This window comes from Carassius gibelio, chromosome B11, assembly GCF_023724105.1.
Source record: "Carassius gibelio isolate Cgi1373 ecotype wild population from Czech Republic chromosome B11, carGib1.2-hapl.c, whole genome shotgun sequence".
Lineage (NCBI taxonomy): Eukaryota > Metazoa > Chordata > Actinopteri > Cypriniformes > Cyprinidae > Carassius > Carassius gibelio.
In genome coordinates this window covers 13,452,991-13,480,623 of record NC_068406.1, presented here as the reverse complement: position 1 = coordinate 13,480,623, position 27,633 = coordinate 13,452,991, and the positions used below count along the sequence as shown (strand labels likewise).

The 27,633-nt window shown below is 37.1% G+C and overlaps 2 protein-coding genes across 2 annotated transcripts; both read left to right on the top strand.

Moving 5' to 3' along the window:
* The first annotated feature begins 1,786 nt into the window (after nt 1-1,786).
* LOC127968200 (egl nine homolog 1) lies at nt 1,787-20,167 on the top strand. Its single transcript, XM_052569213.1, has 5 exons — nt 1,787-2,744; nt 12,847-12,966; nt 17,391-17,527; nt 17,622-17,689; nt 19,415-20,167. Exons 1-5 carry the CDS (start codon nt 2,043-2,045, stop codon nt 19,468-19,470), a joined length of 1,083 nt encoding a protein of 360 aa, XP_052425173.1. The 5' UTR covers nt 1,787-2,042; the 3' UTR covers nt 19,471-20,167.
* Nucleotides 20,168-22,035: 1,868 nt separating this feature from the next.
* Nucleotides 22,036-26,775, top strand: zgc:162816 (uncharacterized protein LOC571260 homolog). Its single transcript, XM_052569211.1, has 8 exons — nt 22,036-22,186; nt 22,450-22,608; nt 22,930-23,210; nt 23,301-23,481; nt 24,337-24,458; nt 24,546-24,735; nt 25,758-25,863; nt 26,234-26,775. The coding sequence occupies exons 2-8, from the start codon at nt 22,460-22,462 to the stop codon at nt 26,321-26,323; spliced, it is 1,119 nt and encodes a 372-aa protein (XP_052425171.1). The 5' UTR covers nt 22,036-22,186; nt 22,450-22,459; the 3' UTR covers nt 26,324-26,775.
* The last annotated feature ends 858 nt before the right edge of the window (nt 26,776-27,633 follow it).

Below are 27,633 nucleotides of genomic sequence, written 5' to 3'. Positions count from 1 at the left end.
TATATATATATATATATATATATATATATATATATATATATATATATATATATATATATATATATACAGGTTTGTTTGTTTTGTTTTGTCTTACTGACCCCATTTTTTTAACAGTAGAAAATAGTAATCATTTGATTTGTAAGGATGAGAATAAAATAAATGAATTAAAGCATAAATCATCTGTTTTATAATATGTTGTCATGCATCATGTATACAGCTGTAAACAGGCGCAAGTGATTGTACACTTATGTTTTGGTACAGGTATACTGTATGTAATTATGATAGCAAACAATACTGTTTTTTTTGTTGTTGTGGCAAGATAGCAGATAAACACATAGTCAGTGTTCTGCTCTCTCTTACCCCTTCCTCCTGAGTTAGAGCAAGAGAGAGGGAGGAGGAGGCAATGGCCTCAGGCTTGGGATAGCCTTCCATAGGGACAGCGATGAGGACCAGTCCTGGATGTGGGCCCACCCTGAGCTCTGTATTACTGAAATATCCAGGGTCTGAGATGCAGTCTGTGTAACTACCCAGACACAGAGAGAGATAAACACAAACACGCACACTGAGACTGTAAATAAACACGTCCTGTGAGCGTATCAGAGCTCGGAAGGCCTGTTAGGCCAACAAAGCCCTCTTTGATAAATTGTACTCCAAACACCAGCCATGCCAAAACTAGACAGACAAAGTCATGGCCATCACTTCACCCCCAAACCCAGCGAGGACAAGAGATTCTCAAACACAGACTTGATTATCATCCAAATGCTCCACATAAAAGTGTTACGACACTACAAAGTTTTCTGCCTGTAATTGAGGTAAGGGAATGATCGTCATCTCATTCACAAGTTTCCCATCACACAAGCAGCATATTTTGGCATATACTTTATGTTTATTGACTTTATCAGCTTCATTACAGGTACCCAAAGACGTTTGTCGTAGGGGAACACTGAATTATTTTGCTGTTACAGTGAATTGTCAAAGCATATTTACTCAAGTTAAAATACAAGATTAAAAAAAAAAAGAAGAATTTATGTAACTGTGTAAGTGCTACATAAAATAAAAATAAAAACCTTTGTGCACTAAATCAAATGGTCTAAACCGATCCAAGATCTGAAGGATGAAAAGATTTTATAATAATAATTAACATGGCGCCGAGGAAGCCGAGTATCATTTCAGCTTTATCTTTTACAGTGCAAAGCTAATCTGTATTGATCCCATAAGAACAAGATCAATTTGGAAATGGAAATAGCCTCTGCATTCTTATACGCTACATGACTGGGGTACAAATCAAGATTTTGTTTGGTCCTTGCTTTATGATATGATATCAGTGAGTAAAGAAGCACAGAGTGATATGATATTTTGAGATGCACAGTAGAGTTTTTATTTGATTCAAACCAAATGCACAACAGTTTCAGAAACACTGAAAAGTGTAGTAGTCCATGCAGTTTTTTCTTTTCTCTTTTCTATTAATTTTCGTTTTTACATGAAACTGAAATTAATTTTTTCTATTTTTATGTTATTATATTAAAGACAACTTTACATAATATATAACACTCTGAACTGCCTTTATGTATGAAATTTGCTACAGCAAAAATAAAACATAGTTATTTTTTTATTATTATTGTTATTTATTAATTTGTGTGTTTTTTATGCAGTATTTCTGCCCATTAAGGTTTTTTTGGGGCAATCTTTATTATTATTTGTATTCATTTTCACTCCGCCCACACAAAGTTGTGAGAAGCACATGTGAATCATGCCCTCTCGGTCTAGCCTGCATCTAGTGCGCATGCGCACATGGTTGACGTGCGCTGTTCGCTGAAGAAAAGGATCGGCCGGCGCCATGCGCTTCCATCACATTCACAGCTCGCGCTGAGACTTCACAAGTGTCAAAACATAGATGTCTCGGGAATGTGAGAGCGTTACGTTGCTCGCCGTCAACTGGAATGAAAACCTCGGCGGAGGCCCAGCGGCAGCGTTTCTTTCAATTTCGCTAGTGGATACTTGTGGCGAAGTTGCAGGCTGATACTGTAACACAGCGCTGAAACATGGAGGGAAACTCAAGGGAAAGCGAGCGTCTGGAGCGAGAGCGCCAGTACTGCGAGCTGTGCGGGAAAATGGAGAACCTCATGAAGTGCGGACGGTGTCGCAGCTCGTTCTACTGCAGCAAAGAGCACCAGAAACAGGACTGGAAGAAGCACAAGCGGGTCTGCAAGGAGGCCGACAAGCAGCAGCAGCAGACGCCGCCAGTCGAAGAACACAGCCCCGTACAGTACAACACTTCAGAACCGTCCAACACTTCTCAGAGTAACTCCACCGTGACGTCACCCGGCGAAAGAACGCCAGATTTTATCAAGTCCGCCACGCACTCTGAAACCAAACCGAGCTCTGACTGTGTGAAACCCAACGTACAGACCCGCTCGCCTCCCCAGAAGCTGGCCACGGACTACATCGTGCCCTGCATGAACAAGTACGGCATCTGTGTCATTGACAACTTCTTAGGCGAGGAGTTTGGACTGAGTATTTTGGAGGACGTGAGGGCGCTTTACATGACCGGCGACTTCACCGACGGACAGCTGGTCAGTCAGAGGAGCGACTCGTCTAAGGACATTCGGGGGGATAAGATCACCTGGGTTGAGGGGAAGGAGCCCGGCTGTGAGAGGATAGCGTTTCTCATGAGCCGCATGGATGATGTGATCCGACACTGTAACGGAAACCTGGGCAGCTACAGGATCAATGGAAGAACGAAAGTAAGTAGCCTACAGCTGGCATTAGAGGACAGTTATGATGCCTGGTGCACTCCGTGGTTTTTGTGCCAATTAAAAAAGTTGTATGCATAAACAAATTAGCGATTTTGAGAAACATCACTGACCAATCAGGTAGAGTTTCATGATCATTATTAATATGCTACTGTTATCATCCCACGTTGAAAAGTTTCATGCGGGTCGCCCCCTCATGGGCAGCGCCATGTTGATGTCACATGACCACCCACGCATGCGCTGCAGTTAACCAGCTACATAAATAAAATGCAAAACTTCACATCTTACAAATTTGTGTAGCATGAGATGAAAAGCAACAATAGAAAAATTATGCTTTTTGTGGCAAATCAGCAGTAGTTAGTGAACAAACCTAACGATGTGTGTCAGAGTAGAGTACACAACTACTTGTACTTTTGTAATGAGTAATAGGTAGCATAACCATATTAAGTGCAAACATTATCTAGGAAAGGGAAGCCTGGATATGTTTGAATTTTAAAGGCCTAGAAAGTCATGGAGATTTTATAGGAAAAACTACTTGATTGGGGCAGTTGAGGCCTAATGGATAGAGAGTTGGACTTGTAACCCGAAGGTAGTGTGTAAGTAGCACTCTCTTCAACCCTCAGTACCCAGACTACCCACTGTGTGTTCACTGCTGTGTGTGTGCACTTGAAAGAGTTAAATGCATAGCACAAATTCCAATTATTGGACACCATACGTCACATCTTCCTTACTGATCTCTGAAATATTTAATCTGATAGTAACTGATTTTTTCTGATAGTAACTGAGTGCATTGGCTATTAAAAACAAAATTATTATTTTCTTATCCCATAATCTTGTGGAAAAGGAATGGAAAAATCATTGGTCAACTGGCATGGGAACATATGGTTGGGGGAACAAGTGAAAGGACGAATTAACACATTAACACATTTGGGTTTAAACTCATATTTGTGCCAGTTTAGATGGGAAGAGGGCAAGAGGCTTCACCTTTGATGCAGAGACATGTTCGCACCTGTTTTTCAATAGAAAGTGAATTTTAGGAAATATTATTAAGACATTATATTAAAAATGAAAGTATGCATGTTCCCTCTTCTCTGATACAGATACGGTTTAAGTTGGTCACTGTGTTTTTGTCATTGATGGCTTTAATGAACAGCCTCGGCCTGGAATATTTCCTGAACATGCCAATGTGAGTTCATCTGAAATCACAAGTTTCTCACACGTCCTTCTATACTGCATTTGTAGCAAGTTCTGGACTAAACTAAACTAGATTAAATACCTTAGATATATGCACCCATCAGGTCTCTCCCCCAGTTTTAGTTGTTCTTGAACATTTTATCTGCACTCACAAATAAAGTCAGTCTGACCGTTTTTTTTTTTTTTAAACAAGATCTTCCTGTGGAGCCACTGACTATTTCACTGATAGTGCCTTTGTGAGTTATCCTCAAGCAGCATGGCTCTCATATTTCCCCAGGTCAGGGAAACGCCTGCGACCACCAGCTGCTATCAGGCGTACCCAACACTCTTTGGACAAACATCTAACCGCTCAGGGTTTAGGGAAACGATCACCTTTTCCCTCATACTGTAAACACGCACACAAGAAATTTGCAACGTTTATCCAAGAGTTACTTAAGATTTTGTATAAGTTTTATGTCTCATTTTAGATCAGGCACTATGGCAGATCATTTGGATTTTAAGGTCTTTAGGACTTCTGACTCATTAGAGTTTAAAGTGTTTCTTATTCAACAACGAAGACCCCAGTACTTCATTGACTGACACCAAAAAAGAGAAACATTAATGCTTAAAACATTTATTTTTCCATGGCTAAAGATAATATATCATTAGGTAAAATGGTATATAGTGTAAGGCTAAAAGCATTTGTTGTTCACAGGATGTTGTAGTGTGAATAGCAGAAGGCTTGATGGGAGGTGGTAGCATGTCCTGTAACTGCATATTTTTTAATGTCATTGTGATGGTCCGCAGATGCACAGCAACACAATTCAGGATGCTCAGCAGGCATGTGACACTGAATCGGGAAAGGGAAAGAGTCTGTTACATAAAACACAATGAACGGATAATATGTTTATGTCTTGTATTAATATTAAACTATAAACGAGCTTTGTGGTTGTTAAATGTTGGAGGATCAGAGGCTGAGTATATATTTCAGTGAGGCCGGAGATGGCGGAAGAGACGGAGATGAGTGGAGATACAGGAACAAAACAGGACGTGGCTTCTTTGAGTAGTTTTCATTGATTTTGATGGATATTTTTGGTACATTATAATATTTAAATTCCATGCAATTTTAATCTTAAAAGGATAGCTCACCCCAGAATGAACATTGCCACCTTTTACTTACACTCATGTTAGTAGTTTACAGCTAGTGTCACACTTTATCTAAGGTTCTCGACTAACAACCATCAATTACGACTTCTTCCTCAAACTCCTAATTTGCTGCTTATTAATAGTAAGTTAGGTTTTGGGTAAGATTAGGGATGTAGAATATGGTTATGCAGAATATGTGCTTTATAAAGTACTAATAAACAGTTAATATGATAATAATAGCCATGCTAATAAGCAACTAGTTAATAGTGAGAATTGGTCCCTATGTTATTGTTTAAGTTTGATACATATCAACCTGTATTTTTTAAATTAATGTAGATCAATAAATAAATGAAAACTGATATAGTTGCAAATTTTGCACCAGTAATACCCCCACCTTGCGCAGCTGTACCTGAGTGTACCTGGGACATCAGTGCGCTCGGAGCGTGTCTTCTCAACAGCTGGACATATAGTGAATAAAAAACGCTCTGCTCTGGACTCTGAAAATGTTGATCGACTTGTTTTCCTGTCCAATGAATTTGTAATGGCCTTATTTTGCGCCTTTTTACACATTACAATATGCATACCTAGTGTCGGTTACGTTCAATAAAACACACATGGCCTGATCTCAAGTCCATTTAAATTTCATTTTTTGAACAGTTTTTTTTAAATGGATTGAATCATTATTAAAAATAATCTTGGAGATTTCTGAATTGCCTAAATCATAAATGAAGCCTGCAGTGATGTTTTTCTTTTTTTATGGCAGCTGTCCCCTCTGCATATATATTTTTCCGAGAATGTTGCACTTCTGTTGCTGTTTGTTATTCTTCACGAAAGTTCATGCCAATAAATAAGAAATATTGCTGACTTGTGCGTTTCCAGCGCTCTATTTACGTTCGTCCGTTATTTGACGTTGAAAAAGGAAACCCCTTTTTCTTTTTTTTTTGACATGGAAAATCAATCCATTTTTTCACAAAAGTGACAGCACTAGCTCTGAGCGCACCTGTCTCTGGCCGCCCCCCAGCCCCTCCTGTTCCAACGTCTATGCACACTGTACAGAGACAGCGGATAAATTAGAAAGAAAGAAATGAGTGCGGGAGATAATGCGGCCGGTGGCAGTGCAGAATCTGACTTGGTGCCAAAACATAAATCATCTTCTATAATTTGGAAGTATTTTGGATTCAGTAAAGACGATGTAAACCAGAGTGACGTGTTGTGCAGGTCGTTCTTAGCAAAAGAACACGTAGTCATATCGTATCGATATCGAGATATCTGGCATGAAAATCGAGATATGAAATTTTGTCCATATCGTTCAGCCCTAATGCACGAGGCAGAGCGAGAGTGCAAGACAGCGCTCGCGTAGTTTGAAGACTGTGAGTGTGCGAGCGTGCGTGAAACTTTGGGGTTTCGCCCATTTTCTATCGTGTTTAATGATTTTGATTAATATACACAAGGGAGAGAGAGAGCAAGAAGCGCTCGTGTCGTTTGAAGACTGTGCACAGCCGGCGCTCTCTCTCGTACGCGCCCTGTCAGGCGCAGCAGTCATTCTATTCTACATCACTCACCGATCAAATAAGGCTTTGACAGCCGCCAAAAAAATAGATCAATGCAGAAAAACCCCTGGATTTGTTATATAACGTTGGACAGAATGTTGATCCGGCCATCGCGTATATTCAGCAGGCATAAGAGTTTTGCAAATGTTTTTTAGAGAAATAAAAACAGGTCGACAAATCGATGTGCATGTTTTGCGTCAACGTATTTTTGCGTCGACGTCATCGATGACCTCGACGCGTTGTCCCAGTCCTAATATTGGCCCATATATATATATATAATTATTTTTTTTATTTATTTTTTTATTTTTATTTTCTCACTTTCACATATCGAGTTTCCTTCTATTTTGTCCTTAGATTTTCTGTAATGTCTTAAATTGACCTTTGTAAAACTTGCAGAAACCCTAGTATAATTTCCAGCATTAGCTGAGAGAGAATTATTTCCGTATATAACAAATGGCCCATTTATGAATTAAATCAGAAAAAAGTTTTCGTCTGCCGTTGACCCAGGGGCTCCACTACCACCTGCTTGGCCCCTTCTGGGTGTCAGGGTGAAGAATGTGTGGAACAATACAACACAATGAATTGCCAAGCGGTCATGTTTACATTACGTGACCCAGAGAAATGCTCAGAATGGGCTGTTTTTGAGTGTATTCATTAGAGCAGTTCATTCCCTTTGGAAAGTCCCACCTCAGTGGGAAGGATGTATAGTATTTCTTTGCGACTGCACTGAAATTTAGTTATGTGCTTTTTTGTTTTTTTTTCCCCTTACATCAGGAAACCTTGCGTGCCACAAACAGGGATCTTATGAGATTGTTACTTGAAGGTGGAAAGCTAATGTGTAAAACACCTGTAGACTTCATAATGAACTATAACGAAGCCTGTTTAAAAAAAAAATGGTGCATATGAGGGTTGGTTTATACTGTTAGGTGTATGTGTGGTTTTGTGTATTAGTTGCTAGTTAGGCCTATTTTTATCAGCAAAACTGAATCTTATGTGTTTGATTTATCTTAGGACATGTGTCTTGTCACTGCTTTCTCCTCGACGTGTTTGATAATGGTGCAGTGTGGTGTCAGTCTGCCAGAGAACAGCAGTGCAGCTGCACGCTCTGCACGTAGCAGGACTACAAGAATTGTCTGCCTGGCTAAAGTCCAGCGGCTGAGTTTTATATCAGCTCTGCATTGCTCACTGGAAGAGACGGCAGCAAGTCAAGACCATATGCAGTTCACTTAAAGGAAAAAGAACGTTATAAACCCACTAGTTATGGATATGTGTTAGAGTAAATGACACAAGAGAATGTTTTCAACAGTATATCATGTCATCGTTAGTTATTTATATATATATATATATATATATATATATATATATGTGTGTATGTATGCATGTATGCATGTATGTATGTTTTTATAGCAATATATTTTTGTCGAATAATAGATTAGAAAATAATGTTTAAACACAGTGCCTTAAATGCGAATGTGGAAAAAAAAAGGAAATGAGCGTGACTTGAGGCTTTAAAACAGAAACATCCCCCAGGGAGATGAGAATGAAAAGAGCTGATAAAGAAAATGTTGTAAACTAGTCTGTTAACACAGCATCGTTTCCAATGGATGCTGATCATGCAGTGATTAATTTTTTTAAGCTGATGTAAGGCATTTTTTTATGCACTTTCTAGTTCTGATAGTTTGTATTAATTGCCCTTTTGTCTACTAGAGTGTATGTATAGTTCACCCAAAAAATTTAAATATACTCACCCTCATTTTGATGACTTTCTATCCTCTGTGAAATTAGTTTTTTGAAAATGAAGTGGAAATGTGATTTTAAAGCTAAGGTAACGAGTCCGTGGCCTAATGGTTAGAGTGTTGAACTTGCAATCCAAGGGTTGTGAGTTCGAGTCTCAGGCTGGCGGGAATTGTAGGTGGGGGGGAGAGAATGTACAGCGCTCTCTCTCCACCTTCAATGCAATGACTGAGGTGCCCTTGAGCAAAGCACCGAACCCCCAACTGCTCCCCGGGCGCCGCAGCATAAATGGCTGCCCACTGCTGTGTGTGTGCCCTTTGGATGGGTTAAATTCAGAGCACGAGTTCAAGTGAGTATGGGTCACCATACTTAAGCATGAAATCTCTTATGATCACCAAGGGTGCATTTATTTGCTGAAAAAAGAATATGAACATAATATCTAAAACTGTTCTGAGAGTCACTTTATGAGGATTTAGCAATTTCTTTCAACAAAAATATCATCATATACAGTAGAAAACTTAAGTCTTTACAACAACCTGGGTAAAAGTTTGGTAACTAGAAGAAACTGTGACAAATATATATTACTTAATTTAATGATATATTACTACTACTAATAATAATTATTATAAAAAAAAATTAAGGAATATTTACCAGGAATTTTTTTTATCATAATTTATTTAGCAGAAAAACATAGTATTTCTGAATAAAATGAAATAAATAAAATAATAACTTTGTAATAAAATAAATTAATTAAGAGATTCTTTTGATTATTAACATTTAATGAAACCATTCAAATGGAATCCGGAAAAATTATGTAAAATAGTAATTGATAAAAAAAAAAAAAAAAAAAAATAGGGCCTTAATATAATTTTTGTTAATCGTTTAATAAATTGCTGTTAAAATGTGTAAGTTTCATGATTTATATATATATATATATATATATATATATGTGTGTGTGTGTGTGTGTGTGTGTGTAATATGTGAGTAAACGATGACAGAATATTTGGGTGTTTGTCATTTAATGTTTAATGTTTTGTGCTGCACTGATCTTGCTAGACAGAAGACATTGAACCAGAATCTTTCTAGTAGTGTTTAACAAACTGCATTAATGCAAATTACTGCACAAACAAACTGCTTTCTGATTTTGCCATGAATATTGAGAACCTAATAAAAAGGTAGATAGCGGGCGCAGCTGTTCATCCAGGTGTATCAGAGACAGGACTACACGCACACTGAAGGTCTGCTTGAAATGCTCCATCCATCCCCTCCATCTCCTCTACCCTCCTTCCTGGTCACGTATCATTGCAGGCGATGATGGGAGAGTGGCGGCATGGCATCCAGATGCAAAACCCACTGTGTGATGTTGATGTGTGCCATCCACACCCACCCCTCCTCGCCCGGTTGTTTTGTCAGCCCAGCATGTTTCGCGTGCCGCTTACTCTCTGACGCAGTTGGCTCTCACACTCACCCCCACCTGAACGATTGAAGCGCCGTTGAGCGATTTCACCCTTATCAGCTCCGGCCCATTCAGGTGGGGGGCTCGCGAATTGCGTCAATGCCCTCATCTTGCTTTTTTATCCTGGCTTGTCTTTTTTTCCTTCTCCCCCTATATCTCCTTCTCGTGCTGGCTAAAGTGCACGCACACTCACGCTCTCTCCTTTCGTCTTTGTTTACGTTGCCCGTCGCTTTTACACCTGCCGCCAGGAAAAACAGTTCAGCTGAAATGTCGTCACATGTATTGTGATCCGTCGTGCATTGCGTGCCGTTGCAGGCTGCAGGATTTGGCTGGAATCATGTTCATCATAAATGCTCCTTTTAAAGAAAGCAAGGTGTAAACGGGACGGTGAATTCCTGATGAATTAAACAGCAAAGTAATAAAAATAGTCAACCCCTCGCTAACCAATCTAAGTCTGGCCTTTCTGTGACTTCTGCATTCCTCGTCTCTCACTTGAGATGAGTGATTTACAGTCGGCCACACCTCAGCACAGCTAACGGTTATGCCGCTAGAAAAAAAGGCCTCATGTAAAGTCACTTTCAGATTTGTTCCTAGCTTGTGTTTGCTTTCCTCAGCTGTCGTATGTTCCCCTGGAAAGATGATGCGGTTTCACTGGAAATCTAATATCAAATTATAGGCCTCAGGAAGCTGGGGGGGTGTGTGTGCTGGTGTTAGCTCTGTGTGTTTGTGTTCTTGTGAGTGAAAGGGTGTGTGTGTATGTTATAAAGCTGCATCGGTTCACATTTCTAACAGTTCGATTTGTATCATAGTTCTTTGGTCATCGTTTCAGTCAAATTTGGCGTGCTGCTATTGAGGAGGAATGAATTGGGGTAATTATAATTTGCCAAAAACATTTGCTGCAGAATAAAGACCTGTAAATTACTGTCAAAAATTGTATTTTATTATTGGCTGATATATTTGCGATATTCAATTCTTAAATAATTTTAACCATTTTTTTTTTTTTTACATTAGTTCATTGAGACTCATTTTGCCAGGAAAAGCCATGTTACAGTTTTTTGTTTTTTTTCAAAGCACTTAATATTTATAAAATATTTGATATCTCTAGTATGTATTGCAAAGAATGTTGGAATGTTTGTTTTTCAGGCATAAATATAACCTCCCTCCGTTCCCCAGGCAGCCTAACACACACATACACTGAGAGTCCGTTGAAAACATGCTGATGTCGTGTCCCTCGGGAAGAGGTCACTGTGACATTATACTGCAGGGTTCGAGGGTTAAGTTAAAGGGGTCATCGGATGCTACATGCACTTTTACAAGTTGTTTGAACTGAAACGTGTGTTGGTAGTGTTGGCAGTGTGTGTACACAACTACTCTATAATGATAAAAAACCACCTAGTGTTTTTTTTTTTATATATCTACTAAAATCATTTCCCCTTTCTCAAATCGAGCTGATCTCAGAGACCTGTCTTTGTGATATCACACAGGCAGGCCCCTCCCATTATAGTTTGATTGACACTAGTGTTTCAGCACAGACTGGACTGTTGTTTTACCTTAGACCTGTCCTGAGTGAGCTGTCATCAGTCCACCATTATTTCACCATTTTTTTTTTATTAATATTTACAAATCGCCTTTCTAAATAATGTGCTAATTAGCAAGTTTCATGATGAATGTGGCTAAGGTAAACAGTCTGTCAGAGAGCAGCTGGAAGAGAGGGGCGGGGTCACCAGGGCTCTTTAACATTTAAAGGAAAATTTTACAAAACGCCTCTCTCTGAAAAGAGCTGTTTTTGCAAGGTTAAAAAAGTGTTTTTTACTCTACCAATAAGAAATTTGAAACGAACTACGTTACAGACTTTTTATTAAGACCCTAAATAATCATATCAACTTGTAGAAAATGGGCATGCGATGACCCATTTAAGGCCTAAAAATTCCCTGCTTGGGTCAGTGCTGCTTATAAAAACAGTGTCAGGTCATGAACTGCAGTGAACTGATCAGATTTAGGAGCCTACGTGCAGAAGTGGGTGAAAAAGAAGGCAAAAGGCGAGTTCCCGGAGGGGATCAATATCAGAGAGTCAATCTGACTTTGTGCCTTTTCTCAGTTCACAGAAACTCTGTTCACAGTACCGGCCCAAAGGTTTCTGATAATTAAGTGTTTGTTGGGAGGTGATGCTTGTTTAAAATATTTTGTTAATGATTTAAAGGTGAATGTTGGCATCAGTTCACGATCTTGTTTAAAGTTTGACATGTTTTCATACTTGGAGAGGAATATTCTCCAACCATTTAAGTTATTTTAAAACTTCTAATTATAAGGAAGTACATGTTGTTTGCTTCAGAAATGTAGTTCAACCTTGTCATATGCACGTCACATGCCGTGGACTGATGTACTATCCCATAATTTTTTTATGAGCCTTTGACTCTTTCTCTCCTTTGTAACATTGACCTGATAACGGATGTGTCCATGCGCGCAAACACATTTACACCGCTGTTTTTTCCTTTGTGATTTATTAACACTTTCCATGTAAACCCAGAGACCAAAATAAAAAGGGTAAAGGAAGAGCACGAAAAGGAAAAACCTCAGCAAAGGAAAGACTTCAGCAATGGCTTCATTGTTCCCTCAGCCTCATAACCCAGATTCAACAAGATTAAAATATATAATCATCAAAGGGCTGAGAATGTCACAGTAATCACCTTTTTTTTTTTTTGTCCACTTCATGTAGGTTTATGTAGTTGAATGCTGTGGTATCGTACTGTATCTGAGTGGAATTCATTGATGAACTGTGTTTCACAAATACAGAGTAAATTCATTAATTGTAAATGAAAATAACCTGTTTGAGCATGAAGATTTGTCTTTATTACTGCTATTATTAATATTTTGTATTAAATATTATATGCATGAAAAAAATAATATTATTGTGAATATATTAATTTTCTTATGAAGGTAAAAATTGGAAAACTGCAACAAAACCACTGTTAATTCTATGTATGTTCTTTTGTTTGGTTATTTCACCCATTACAACCCCTTTTTTCCATTCCAGGCAATGGTGGCATGTTACCCTGGCAATGGCACAGGATATGTACGGCATGTGGATAACCCAAACGGTGATGGGAGATGCGTCACCTGCATATATTACCTAAATAAAGACTGGGATGCCAAGGTAGGAGTTTTTTTTTCCCAGCCAGTGAACTTGTATACGTTCTGTAGCGTGTAAAGCTGCATGAGATTTGTTTAAGCTCTTGTCAGTTTGTTTAGGTTACTTATCTGATGTAGACTGCTCAAACATGCATCAGAGCTTACATTCAATACAATGGAAGTTCAAAACCAACCTTGTGCAGGGAGTTTGCTGTTGGTACTTTATATCAATGGGCCACACGAGAGACTGTTTATGTGTTGTTGTTAGAGGTCTGCTAGAACAGAGAAATTGTGGTTGGTATTGGATTTGTAACTTGTAAAAGTATTACATTTTTATTACATTTTTACATATTTATTACAGTTTAATAAACATTGTACTGCAAAATAATGTCACTACACAAAAAACTAACAGAGCGCAATTGTAGTCTGTAGTAAACTGTTCTTTTTGATCAAAAACGGGATGACCAGTTTGTTTATCAGGCTACAGACGTGCTGTATGGTTTTTATTTACCAAAAAGAACCAACTACATAAAGTTGTTTGTTTGTGAACTGACTGACACAATTATGGGCTGGTTCTTTTTGTTAAATAATGAAATAAAAAATGTAGAAAATAAAAATGGCGTGACCCACATAGTCTGATTCACAAACAAGTGACTCCTCTGAGTTGGTTCTTTTTCATGATTCAGAAACATACAGGATGACATAAATCAGTGTAACCAGATTCCTTAAACAAATTATTCTTATGAGCTTGTTATTAAGATTAATATTTAAAAAAAGCTTAATGGACTCATTTGAATCAGTCTGAAACAATTTGAGTTTAATTGTAAGTGAAATATACTGGAATCTGAATTGAATTGGGAAATCTGTATCAAAAACTTGTGAAATCTCTGCCTCCATTCTTATTTTCTTTTGTTTACTATACTGTGGAAGTCACTGGTTGTGACTAGAGTAAGTGATGACCCAATTTAAAGTTTCTGGGTGAACTATCCATTGAAATGTTTACGGAGTGCTCTCGCAAGAAACGGTACAGCAGACATGACAGTTTCCACCACTTTACCACCTCCGTCATGACCTGCTAGCTCTGCGTCAGAGACTCGGTTCTGCTCCAGAACATTCCAACTGGCCATGGAAACAATCCTGTGTTGATCAGATGTTCCTGTATGAAGTAGAAAATAGAGTAGGCCAGTAACACAGGGTAGAAATAGGAATGGTAGAAGAGAAAGAAGGTTTGAAGACTCTATCTAGATCATTGGTCTCATGGGCTGTTTACACGGCAACATTTTCAGCCAAAAATGGGAAACTTTTAATACGTTTTGACTGGGTTTCCATGGGTTTCAAAGTGCAATTTTTTTTTGAACACCACCGTTATCGTTTCCATGTAAACACCTAATACGGTAATCTTTGAAAATGGTGACGTTAGGTTTGTAGACATGCGCGTTATGATGTGTCGATTTTAAAGGCAAGTGCGAACAAACATACACAACAATGGCAGAGTTCATGGTACTGTCATTGCTGATCAAGAGTTTGCTAATGTGTGGATTTACTTGACAAATATTACATCCAACAGCGGAGACGCATCATATAATCGTCACTTCTCTACAGGTACTGTTTACTAACAAGGGGACAGCAACAACTACTGGCTTGGCATATGTAATACAGCGTTTTTGGCCATTTTCGCGGATGTGTGTAAACGCAGAACGTTTTGTCATTAAAAACATACGGGCAGAAACTTTTCAGTTTTTGACTACACTGTTCAATGTCAAATCCTGGAGCGCCACAGCTCTGCACAGTTTAGCTTCAACCCTAATCAAACACATCTGATCCAGCTTATCATGGTCTTCAGGATTTCTAGAAACTTCCAAGCAGATGTGTTTTGAAGCTGGTTGGAGCTGTGGTCACTGCTCTGGATGCTGTTTGTAGGTTGAACACACTCTTTGCTTGAGGCTCTTTAAATGCGGTTTCTTTTAGTCATATGTTTATGAGAGTATCAAAGCTGTGATGTAAGGAGGATCTGATATTTTCTATCTCTCTCGAGCTTAACAGGATGCCAGTAATACATGGTATAAGCTCTAGTACTCTCAGACTCTTATCGCACCCCCTTCACTGAATGGAGAGGAAAACAGCTGTCTCATGCAGACTTGCTTGTTCCCTGCTGTCTTGCTTATGTAAAAGTCACAGTGTGTCAGATTTTTTTTTCTTTAAGCTAATTTTAGCATCGGGTTGTCCTGGGGCAGGAAAAAATACATTCCCTCCCAGAGTTTTCCCATCCATAACATTCTGTTTTGTGAATGAAACAGTCATTTTTTTAATTTATACTTGTATACATTTATACTGTTTTAAAAAGACATCTTATTCTCACTATACTGCATATATTAGCTGCATATTATTACAATGTATTATTACATTTTAAAGTAACTTTTCTACTGTAATGTATTTTTTTTTACTGAGTTTTCAGCAGTCATTACTATAGTCTTCAGTGTCACATGGTGCTTCATAAATCATAATAATTCATGCTCAGGAACAATTTCTTATTATTATCAATGTTGCTTAATATTTTGTGGAAACTAATAGCATTTATTTATATAGTTATATCACTTTTGATCAAGTTAATGCATCCTTGCTGAATAAGTGTTAATTTCTTTCAAAAATAAAAGGTCTTACTGATGAGTTTCTTATTATTAATGTTTTATATTTAAATATGTATTGTATGTATTTATGTGTGTGTGTGTGTGTGTGTGTGTGTGTGTAATTAACAATATCTATTTTTTTACAATCATTTAATTATTATAATTTATTTTATTATTAAATTTGTAATTATATGTACATTATATTTGTATAGGTTTATTCATTTTTAGAAGTACTCATATTAAATGAGATGTATGCATTATGGTAGTTCTAATATGACAATTAAAAACAAATCATATTTTTAAAAAGTTGTATTTTTGTTGTAATTTATTAGTTAGTAATTTCTTTTATGGGAGTGGATTGCCAGAATATTGAGATCATCTATTTAGTCGAATACAATTCGCTTTTGTGCTAAATACTTCTACATACGTTCTTGGTTTCATTGTGTTTGTGGATGTGTGTGTGTGTGTGTGTGTATATATATATATATATATATATATATATATATATTTGCCTGCTGTCTTCACATTGAGTTGAATACATTAGGTATCAGTTGTCTGATCCAATTTTAATGATTTACCATGTACAACCCTAAAAAGTTTCAAATGTCGAAATTAGGGCTGGGATATACGATTATTTTTTAAACGATTAATCTAGCGATTATTTTTCCGATGCATCGATTAATCTACCGATTCATTTTTTCAGACCAATTCGATTTCGATTATCTCCCCATTAACTGACTACTAACAATTTATACGTTGATTTACATATCTGAATGAAAAAAAAACATGAATTCCTTAACATTGCAATATATGTTTATTGCTCTTAAAATTACAAAATAAAAGACTGACTAAGAATGCATTACTTTGCACTTGTATAGAGATAGCATTCAATAAAACCTTGAAGCCTTGAAAACACATAGTTTACTGAAACAAGCTTACTGAACACATAGGGCCTAGCTTACTGAAAAAAAGTTCTTCTTTCAGATGAAAATAACAACAACTTGATGTCTAGCATTCAATAAAAAAAGATCACCCAAAATACTTGTTTAGAGCAATTGAAAGAATACAGTAACCAGTGTAAACTTGAAGGCTTTAAGCTAATACAGAGAGTGTTTTTCCAAAAAAAAAAAATTAACAGTGGGAGCCAGCAGCCTGTCATGGAGAAAAAAAAAATCTCTGAATGCTCCACGTGAAACTTTGGCGTTCTGCCCTTTTTCTATCGTGTCTAATGATTTTGGTTAATATGCACGAGGGGTAGAGAGAGAGAGAGAGAGAGAGAGAGCGAGAGCAAGACAGCGCTCGTGTAGTTTGAAGAATGTGAGTGCGCGAGCGCGTGTGAAACTTTGGTGTTTCGCCCTTTTTCTATCATGTTTAATGATTTTGATTAATATGCACAAGGAAGAGAGAGAGCAAAAAGCGCTCGTGTTGTTTGAAGACTGTGAGTGCGCGCACAGCCGGGGCTCTCTCTCTCATACGCGCCCTGTCAGGCTCATCAGTCATTCTATTCTACATCACTCACCGATCAAATAAAAAAAAGATCAATGCAGAAAAACCCCTGGATTGGTTATATAACGTTGGACAGAATGTTGATCCGGCCATCGCGTATATTTCAGCGCACATAAGGTAAACATTTCGCAAACGTATTTTAGAGGAATAAAAACAGGTCGACGAATCCATGCGCATATTTTGCATCGATGTATTTTTTGCGTCGATGTCATCAATGACCTTGACGCGTTGTCCCAGCCCTAGTCGAAATATGAAGGTACTCATCTAACCATATAGCCTAATTCATAATTCTAATTCTCATCTGCTCACTCTGTAGGAACATGGTGGCATTTTGCGGATCTTTCCAGAGGGAACCGCGCAGTTTGCAGACATTGAGCCCAAGTTTGACAGACTTTTGCTCTTCTGGTCAGACAGACGGAACCCACATGAGGTCCAGCCAGCTTATGCCACAAGGTCAGTGCAAGTGACGTTTCATTTATTTATTTATTTATTTTTTAAATGGTCCTGTAAGCTCCTTGGATACAATTATGTGTGTATTTATGTACAGGTATGCTATAACGGTGTGGTATTTTGACGCTGATGAGCGAGCTCGTGCTAAAGAGAAATATTTAACAGGTGAGATCTGCTCAAACATGACCAGGCATGACCTTCCTAATTGACAGTTGTGTAGTGTCTATATACACTGAACAAAATTATAAACGCAACACTTCTATTTTTACCCCCAAAGATCTAAGTCTTTTTCTGTGTACACAAAAGGCTTATTTCTCTTAAATAGTTCACAAACCTGTCTAAATCTGTGTTAGTGAGCACTTCTTCTTTGACGAGATAATCCATCCACCTCACATATGTGGCATATCAGGATGCTGATTAGACAGCATGATTATTGCACATGTGTGCCTTAGGCTGGCCACAATAAAAGGCCACTCTAAAATGTGCAGTTTTATCACACAGCACAATGCCACAGATGTTGCAAGTTTTGAGGGAGCATGTAATTGTCATCACAACGACAAACCACGTGTAACCACACCAGCCCAGGACTGGTTTGCTGCAACAATCGGTTTGAATAACTAAAGAATTTCTGCACAAACTGTCAGAAACCATCTCAGGGAAGCTCTTCTGCATGCTCGTCATCCTCATCAGGGTCTCGACCTGACTGCAGTTCGTCATCATAACCGACTTGAGTAGGCAAATGCTCACATTCGATGGCGTCTGCCACTTTGGAGAGGTGTTCTCTTCCCATTTTTCACTGTACAGAGCAGATGGCAGACAGCGTGGATGGTGTTGTGTGGATGAGTGGTTTGCTGATGTCAACGTGGATCGAGTGTCCCATGGTGGCGGTGGGGTTATGGTATGGGCAGGCATATGTTATGGACAACGAACACAAGTGCATTTTACTGATGGCATTTTGAATGCACAAAGATACCGTGACGAGATCCTGAGGCCCACTGTTGTGCCATTTATCCACTACCATCACCTCATGTTGCAGCATGATAATACACGGCCCCATGCTGCAAGAATCTGTACACAATTCCTGGAAGCTGAAAACATCCAAGTTCTTGCGTGGCCAGCATACTCACCGGACATGTCACCCATTGAACATGTTTGGGATGATCTGGATCAGCGTATACGACAGTTCCTGCCAATATCCAGCAACTTCACACAGCCTTTGAAGAGTGGACCAGCATTCCACAGGCCACAATCAACAACCTGATCAACTCTATGCAAAGGAGCCTGTGAGGTGGATGGATTATCTCGGCAAAGGAGAAGTGCTCACTAACACAGAATTAGACATGTTTGTGAACTATATTTGAGAGAAATAGGCCTTTTGTGTACATAGAAAAAGTCTTAGATCGTTGAGTTCAGCTCATGATAAATAGGGAAAGAACTAAATTGTTGCGTTTATAGTTTTGTTCAGTGTATTTCTGTTCTGTGTCTACGGGAATACGAACAGATTGCTTTACTGAAATACTATTTAAAGGAACGGCACAGGCCGAAATTAACTTTTTGTCATTATTTACTCACCCTCATGCTGTTCCAAAACTGTCTGACTTTCTTTTTTTGGTGGAACACAACATAAGACATTTAGCAAGTTGTTTATGCTGCTCTTTTCTATTTGGTAGAAGTGAAACAAATACTTTTGATACATATAATGTGTCTTTGCTAAATAAACGATAATAAATAATAATTTTGTTAAAAAAATCTTTCTGACTCCTCTTGTTTAAATGGAAGTGTAGTAACCAGTAACTCTTCTCTTTCGTTGTATGAACAGTGTGTGTGACATGAGGGTGAGCAAAAGAAGACAGTGTTTTTAAACAGCAGGTTTATATCATTGTCTTTTAGGAACAGGTGAAAGAGGTGTAAAAGTGGAGCTTAACAAGCCGTCTGAGCCCAGCTAATGAGCGAGAGATGGATGAAGAGGAGCGGGGGGTCGGTCGGACCTCCAGAGAACTACTGCCTGCTGCTGAGAGATGATGAGCAGAGAGGAAGTGACTACGTCTCTCACTAACCTCTACATCTGTCATCTATAAGGGCTCATAGGGACTCTGAATGTGATAGAGCTGTGAAGACAGATGTGCATTAACATGCTTTGTGATTTCTTTATGAAGAATGCTGGCTTGAACATAGGACGGACATAATGCTAAACATAAGAGTGTGTGTGTGTGCACTTGTGATCAATACAAGTTTATTTTGAGCTATTTCTCTTCCGTCAGCTTTGCACATGTGTTAATAAAGGTACAGTTTTGTTTGGCAATGTGCATACACCGAAAAAATATTTTCAAGGTTGTAAGCTCTGTGCAAAGTCCTTTATGTGCTATTTTGCTTGTAAGCCACTGTAATTATTGGATGTGTTTTTATATGGCTGTAATACCATTTTCCAGGCTCTCCTTATTGGAGCTACACGGAACATGCTTCTTTATTATGGCTTGCACCTGTTACATAGTAACTGGGTGCTTTGCTGGATTTTCCTTGCCAGTTATCAGCGATATGTCTGTTGTTGCAGACGTTTATGTCTCCGTCTTAAGCCAAACTTGACACCTCATGTCTGTCTAGCAGCTCTGAGTTTAGAATAAAAAAGCAGTTTTCCTAAATACAGATTTTTTGCCGTGTGTGCATGTTATTGGCCCAATCTTGGGCCTTCTGATGGCATTACCCTTGTTGTCACTAAAGTCATGTGATCACTTGAAGTCTTGCAGCCCCCCCTAGTGATTTGTAGCTGCAAATAACTTGTAGCTATAAGTTTACCAGAAGATATATCATCTAGTTATGAAGAATTCTACTAGACGGAGAATGAAGACATTTCTTTAAAAACAGAACGGTTTCAAATAATGCACAATTGTCAACGTATCACTTAGAGTGAATTTTAAGACATTGATTTTGCAGAACAGCACTGGGTCAATAACACATTGTGTGCATACTTTAAAAAAATGAGATTTCATGACTGGAAAAGTCATACAAATCACAATTTCCACTAACTATATTAAGAAACACAATGTTTTCAACACTGTTAAAAATAAATGTTTCTTTAATACAAAATAAGCATACAAAAGTGATTTCTGAAGGACCCGTGTGACACTGAAGACTAGACATTCAGCTTTGCCATGACGGAAATAAATTACTTTTTTTTAAAAAGTCTTATCTCATTTTTTTCTGTGTTTTTGCTTTTATTATCAAAAGAGTGTTGAACTGACAGAAAGCATATTGGAAAAGGTCCACAAGATTGGATTCGAACTCTGGACACCCGTAGCACTACCCACAAAACTATTATCACTAAAGTAAATTACATTTTAAAATATAAAGAAACATTTAAAAAATATATTTCACAATGTTATTATTAACTATATTCTTGATAAAATAAATGCAGCCATAAGTGACACATAAAAAACACTTACACTATAGTACTGTACAATATGTGACTGGAATTTAAAATCATATCACTGTAGTATTACCCCAACAACCAGAATTGTCTGAAAAGCCTGGAGCTCTCTTGAAAGACATCAAGCTAAAAAGTGAAAACATGCCTTAAGATCTTTCTGATACTCTCACATGGCTTTGGTAATTGAGGATGTTATCCAAGTGGGAGAAAAGGGATTAGCGTTAATGACTACATTAGCTACTTGATTAACTGACTTTGAAATAATCCACTTTAATGAGTAACAAAAAGTTAATCGTGGGGCCTTAGATTAGACATTCTGATGCTCACTGACTACACATTCAGCCAAACCAGTGCTAAGATGCTGGAGATCTGTAACCTGCATCATCCTGTCATGAAGGTTTTGTTGACAAAGAGTGTTGACAAAGATATATTTAACCTTCCATCTTTAGCATTCTCAAGCTCATGGTATTTACATCTTTCCAAAATTCGAACTGGAATGTGACAAGAACACGTGTAAAACATGTGAGCAGATTCTAGTTAACATTGCTTCAGTGCATTTGAGATTCAAGATAAAGACAAGACTGAATACTTTTGCTAATTTAGCAATTTGTCTCTTTCATATAATACAAATCAAATATACAAAAAAATCTAATCCGAATTATCACTTGATTCCCCTTTTCTGTTAAATATCAAAGATAACTTATAACAAATAATTACAAAATTTGCCTGAAATCACATATTACATATAGCCTATATATTTCAAGGAAATAACTTGTGCAACCCAGAAAATACAAAGAATTATAAACACAGTTAATAAAATTACTAAATATTTATTGCTCGTACACTGATACAAAATATTAGAGATAAAATAATATTTTTAGTGATAGATTATCAGTGTAAAAGTTAAGTGTGGGTCTTAACTGTAAATCAAACACAAAAAACTAGACCCATATATTAAGACCACTTGAAAAATAGTTAAAAAATAAGTAAATAAATGAAGAATAACAAAAATGTCTATGAGAAACAAATATCGACTACGTCTTTATTAATAATAATAATTCCCCGTCGTTGAAAAAACACTTTTCCTTAAATCTCGTGAGGAGCTTTAAGTTTGAAAAGCCGCTGTTCGTCTCGTCTTGTGTCGCGGTGTTGATTCTGGCTTCACTCTCTCGCTCTCATTGGAGAGAGTCAGAGCTAATTTTTAAGGACTTTGGGAGAATTTTATCTGCTGCTTTATGGTGAGTGAAAGAAAAACTGCGATTAGTCTATTCTCAGTTTATCATAACTATTTACTATCGTTACTTTGACCATAAATCATGCTCATGTTTACTAGATTATTTGTAAATATATTTACAACTGACATTAATTGCTTAGGTTATATGATTTTAAAGTTAACTTTGCATTTATTATCTAGCTTACACAGTCTGCAGCTTTTTACAGCTCTGCAGGTTTGCAGGTTTCCATTTCGCTTAAATGCGTTATTATATTGTATTTCTTTTAGTTTTTGGATAATGGCTGCTGTTGAATTCATCAAAGACCTTTGTACTCCAGCGCTGATCATTGACCTGGATCAGATGAAGAGAAACGCTGAAGGCATGCTCGAGCGCTTCCACACACTGGGAGTCCAGCTCCGACCTCACATGAAAACACACAAAACACTGTGAGACTCCTCTCAACAACACCAGCCTCTCGAACATTGTGTTTGCAAGATACTTTTATTAATACCCTAATCACGTTAGGTTTCTTCACTACTCATTTTGCCTGTTTTATATGGTTTCTGTCAAGTTCTGTATAAGTATTTGTAATAAGTATTTGGACCTTTAAGGTTCCTGTGCAAGGTTGTGGGTTTGATTCCCCGGGAACTCATATTAGGTAAAAACTGTTAGCCTGAATGCACTGTAAGTCACTTTGGATAAAAGCGTAATAATTGTGTCATGCAATTACCATTGTTTCTTTCTTCACTAATGTCATCTGTCTTCAGGGAGTGTGCGGACATCATGACAGGAGGCTCTCGTCGTTGTATTGTTGTGTCTACTCTAGCCGAGGCGGCATTCTATGCTGATAACGGCTATGACGATATACTTTATGCATACCCTCTGCCATTTGATAAAGTGGAGCGCTGTGCAGAGCTGTCCAAGAGACTTTCTCTATTCCAGGTCATGGTGGACAACCACCTGGCCCTGCAGGAACTGAAGAAGAGACCTCTGAAACAGGGACAAGTCTGGAAGGTGTGGATGAAACTGGATTGTGACAATGGGAGAGGTAAAACTGGAGTTCGGCAAATGTACTTCCAAATATTTGAAGCATTGTTTTAGTTGTAATGTAGTTGGATAAATTGTTTTGTTTTGAAAGCGGGCGTTCCTCATTGTGACCCAGCTGCTCTACAGCTCGCCCTGGAGATCTGGGACACTTCAGGGGTGGAGCTGATGGGAATTTACGCCCACTGTGGGAACACTTATGCCTGTCAGGGGGAGCAGCAAATCAAAGCTGTTGCTCAGGAAACCACTACGATTGTGCTACAGTTCATGGAGAAGTATGCTGATGTCATCTAACACTCAAAGTTAAAAACTTTTTAAGTATTTGACAACAATAACAAATGTAATCTCTTAATTAAATAAATACTATACATTATAGTATTGACATATCTAAATTTACAGTTACATTTAAAATAATATATTTTTCTGAGTTTTGTATTTTTAAATTCTGTGGACAGCTAAACATAATTTTAATCACTAATGAATGCAACCTTTAGGAAAAAAAATTATATATATATATATATATATATATATATAGTAACTTTTATAATTTTGTGCAATCTCTATTCACATTCACTTATAGCCTAGAAATTAAGAGATTTTATTTTTTTAATGTTTTATTTTAAATGAGACAACTAAATATTAACAACACTAATAAATGCAATCTTGAGTACAAAATAAATGAAGTTTTTTTAGATTGTATATTATAATGTTGTGATGTCTATATTCACATTTATTTAAAATAATTTATTTTAGTGTTGTTTTCATTTAGTAAACAAAACATTTTATAGTTCAACAACAATATTTTTTATTATTGTACATTCATATTGTCTAAATTGCATTTCAAATAACTGAATCACTTTTTAGTATTTAACTTTTAATATAGATTAAAAACCCATATAATTTTAAACACTATATTTTTACATTGCATATTATAATATGGTGTCTAAATTCACTTGTACCATTTAAAATAAATTATTTTAATTTATTATGACAAAAAAAAAACATAACTTTAATGTAGGCACTAGGTACATAATATGAACATTATCATTATCTTATTGTAATTTTCAACATTTTTATATCAATGCATTCCTACTTAAATGCTGTGATGGTATTATTCACACTATCCATAGGTTGGAGGCTGCTGGAATAAAAGGTGTCAAATCCAGCATTGGCTCCACCCCTTCCTGTAGCCAACCAGTGCCAGACATGGCCCTGTTGAGTGAGGTGCATCCTGGGAACTACATATTTTATGGTCTGTGTTGCCATGTTCTCCTGTTTCCTGTAAGCAGTGATGTTATCAGCTTGTTTCGAATCATAATATTATCCGTTGCATGTCCAGATGTGCAGCAGTCCCTCATCGGCTCCTGTAGCCTTGAGGATGTGGCAGTACGGGTGCTGACACGGGTCATAGGTCACTACCCACACAGGAACCAGTTACTTGTAGATTGTGGGTGGACAGCACTGAGTCATGATGGCGGGGGGCGCTTACCTACAGGATACGCCATCATCGAAGGACACCCAGAACTCAAGTAAGAGATCATGTGGATGGATATGAAGGTGTTTTTCTCCAGGGCTTTTTAAAGAAAAAAATATTTACTGGCGGATTGATTTATTGATTGATTTAAAATGGGGAAATTAATTATTATTAACTTAACTCTTAACTCTTATTTTTAAATGTATACTTTTTCATTTACATTGTTCAAAGGTTTGTGGTCAGTAAGAGTATTATTTTTATTTAAATAATTACTTTAGGTAATATTTTTGTTGGCAAAATTAAACAAGAACACACAATATTGTGTTTAAATATAGCACAATATTAACTTATTATTTACTGAACTGTTGTTTAAAATCACATTTGCACTTGAGTTCTTCATGACATAAACAGCACTCGTGTGATATTGCTCTCGTTGCTGGTGTGATATCGCTTATCATATGATATAAATATGAGACAAAAACTCATACGGGACATTTTTTGCCCCTATATCTAGAATTTTTTGGGCATAACTGCATTTATGGAGTTTTTGTCCTGCATCATATTTGTCAACTGTATGAAATGTAAGGGGCATAGAGGTTTGGGGGCGAAGGTCAGTGCATTAACTGTGGTAAAATATTTTAATCTCCTTATTTTTTCATAACTAATTAAGTTAACACCTTAAACTGACAGCCCTAATTAAAACACTAACATTTTTAGCAAATGTGTGCTTAAGTTTATTTTTAGCATATGAAGTGACTGATAGTAGTTTTTGGTGTTTTATTTTTTTAATATCAGCCATTTATCAGTTATTACCCTTAACATATATATAACTATCAGCTTACTGGTCTACATTTTCATATTGCATCCATATGTTTTCATTAAGTCAGCTGTCTGCATAGCATTTAAGTGATTTGAACTGACAATCAAAATGTGATTTATATGAAGATAAATATTTCAATTGTCAAATATTAAAAACTGAGATGGGATAATCCTTCTCTGTACATGTTTAGATGTTTATTTTACATCACAACAGGTTTTGTGATATAAATAGCATGAAGGGTGTCGTCTGTTCTGCAGACTCCTGTCTATGACTCAGGAACACGGCAGGGTGGAGCCCATCTCTGGAAAACTGGACTTCAAGCAGTTCCCACTGGGGTCCCTCCTCACACTCATGCCTTACCATGTGAGTTACTAACTGTCTCCCTCAAACAAAGCACACAGAAACAGACTGGATTCATCTGTATGAAAGGACTAACACGGTACTAAAACTGTTTATCAAACAAGAGTAAACAACAATATTAAAGTGCATCATTTCAGTACTACACAAAATTATTATCTTGGGCTGAATTGAAAAAAATATCCTACAATTCTCTGCACACAAAAAAATTTATTCAGCACAAACTTTGTTCATCCTCAATACAATGAGCCTGTATTTAACATACAGTAGCCTAGAGAGGAGAGCTTGTCATATCAACTGCTTAACATGACACATTTTAATACAATGAAATGCACTGATTTAAAATTAAGAGCAGGTTTGTATGTTTTGTTGACAGGCTTGTGCTACCGCTATGATGCATCCAGTTTATTTTGTCCATTCTAAAGGGAAGATTATAGACACCTGGAAACCCACCCGAGGCTGGTAACAATCTTTAGCAGACGGACTCCGCTGGAACAGCTGGGGACTGTGGATGAAAATGTTTAGTATTTGTCACAAACTGAGGATTTTCTGTTCTGATAGGCAGGTGACTCTTAGAAACATACCTAAAGAGCATTTTTATCTGGATCCAAGGAGGTTGGAGAAATTGCAGTTATTTTCTTGAGAAGCATTGTTGAAAATGTAATATTTTAGTAATACAGCCTTTATGTAAACTGGAAGACTTATAAATTGTAATCTTCTTTAAAAAAAAATTTTTTTCTTCTTCTTTCATCAGTTAAAACACTAACATTCTCTTAACACTTCAAAAGGACTATGAAAAAGAATGTGATTTCTTCTTTGTATCTGACTAAACTTGCATGCAGTGCTTAAACAGTTTTGGAAAGATCTGATATTAACAACGTGTACCTCCGTCTGTAATAAAACCATTTACCACAGTGACATTGTTTAAAAACCGGAAGCTCTTTTTATTTATTTTATTTATTTAATGGATGTTTCAGCTATGGTCACTTTTTGCTATTTACAACTGATCACATCATTTTTGCAACATGGCAACCCTACCTAGTGTGTTTTGCTTCTTGTTTGTAATATCTGCACATAGGGGACATTGATCAGCTGCTCAAAGATCTTGCCTTTGGAGAAGACGGTTGATTTTACACTCGACAAATGTAAGTGTTACTACTTAGAAATTAAGATAACCCCAGAAAACATTCCTAGCCCACCCCAACACTTATGAACAACAATAATGATAAATACTAACCAATAATTTATTATATTTTGTAAAACAAACAATTTTGTAAATTTTAATTAGTTTTTTCATATGCCATAGCTATGCATGACTACACACTAAACAAATGCAGCCATGCTGAATGCATCTAAACTTTCAGTCAAGTAATCAATGCATATGTTAATGAAACAATTAGGCTATATTTTATTCCCTGACAACAACAAGCTGCTTATTTCTTCAAGTATATTCATAATATAATATCTGATACTAATGCTTACATGTGTTTCATGCAATTTATATTTGGGGCTTTAAAGGTTAGTTCATCTAAACATAAATTCAGTCATTATTTACTCACCTCCATGCTGTTCAATCCTTGTAAAACCTGTTTTTACAGGAGTCAAAAAACCCAAATATACTGTAACGTTATTGTCTAGCGGCTTACACCTTTAGCAAATCAACATCCTATATTAATTAGTAATTTTAGTAATTACATTTTAATTATTTAGTTAATTAGTAATTAAATAGTAATTTTCGATACTATTTAGGGCAGACAGGGTAAATAGTAAACACAT

Excerpts from the sequence above, each read along its gene's own strand:
- LOC127968200 (XM_052569213.1), top strand. The coding sequence starts at position 2,043 with ATGGAGGGAAACTCAAGGGAAAGCGAGCGTCTGGAGCGAGAGCGCCAG. Across the intron at positions 12,967-17,390 it reads ATAAAGACTGGGATGCCAAG|GAACATGGTGGCATTTTGCG; the intron begins GTAGGAGTTTTT and ends CTCACTCTGTAG. Across the intron at positions 17,528-17,621 it reads CAGCCAGCTTATGCCACAAG|GTATGCTATAACGGTGTGGT; the intron begins GTCAGTGCAAGT and ends ATTTATGTACAG.
- zgc:162816 (XM_052569211.1), top strand. The coding sequence starts at position 22,460 with ATGGCTGCTGTTGAATTCATCAAAGACCTTTGTACTCCAGCGCTGATC. Across the intron at positions 23,211-23,300 it reads GGATTGTGACAATGGGAGAG|CGGGCGTTCCTCATTGTGAC; the intron begins GTAAAACTGGAG and ends TTGTTTTGAAAG. Across the intron at positions 24,736-25,757 it reads GAAGGACACCCAGAACTCAA|ACTCCTGTCTATGACTCAGG; the intron begins GTAAGAGATCAT and ends TCTGTTCTGCAG.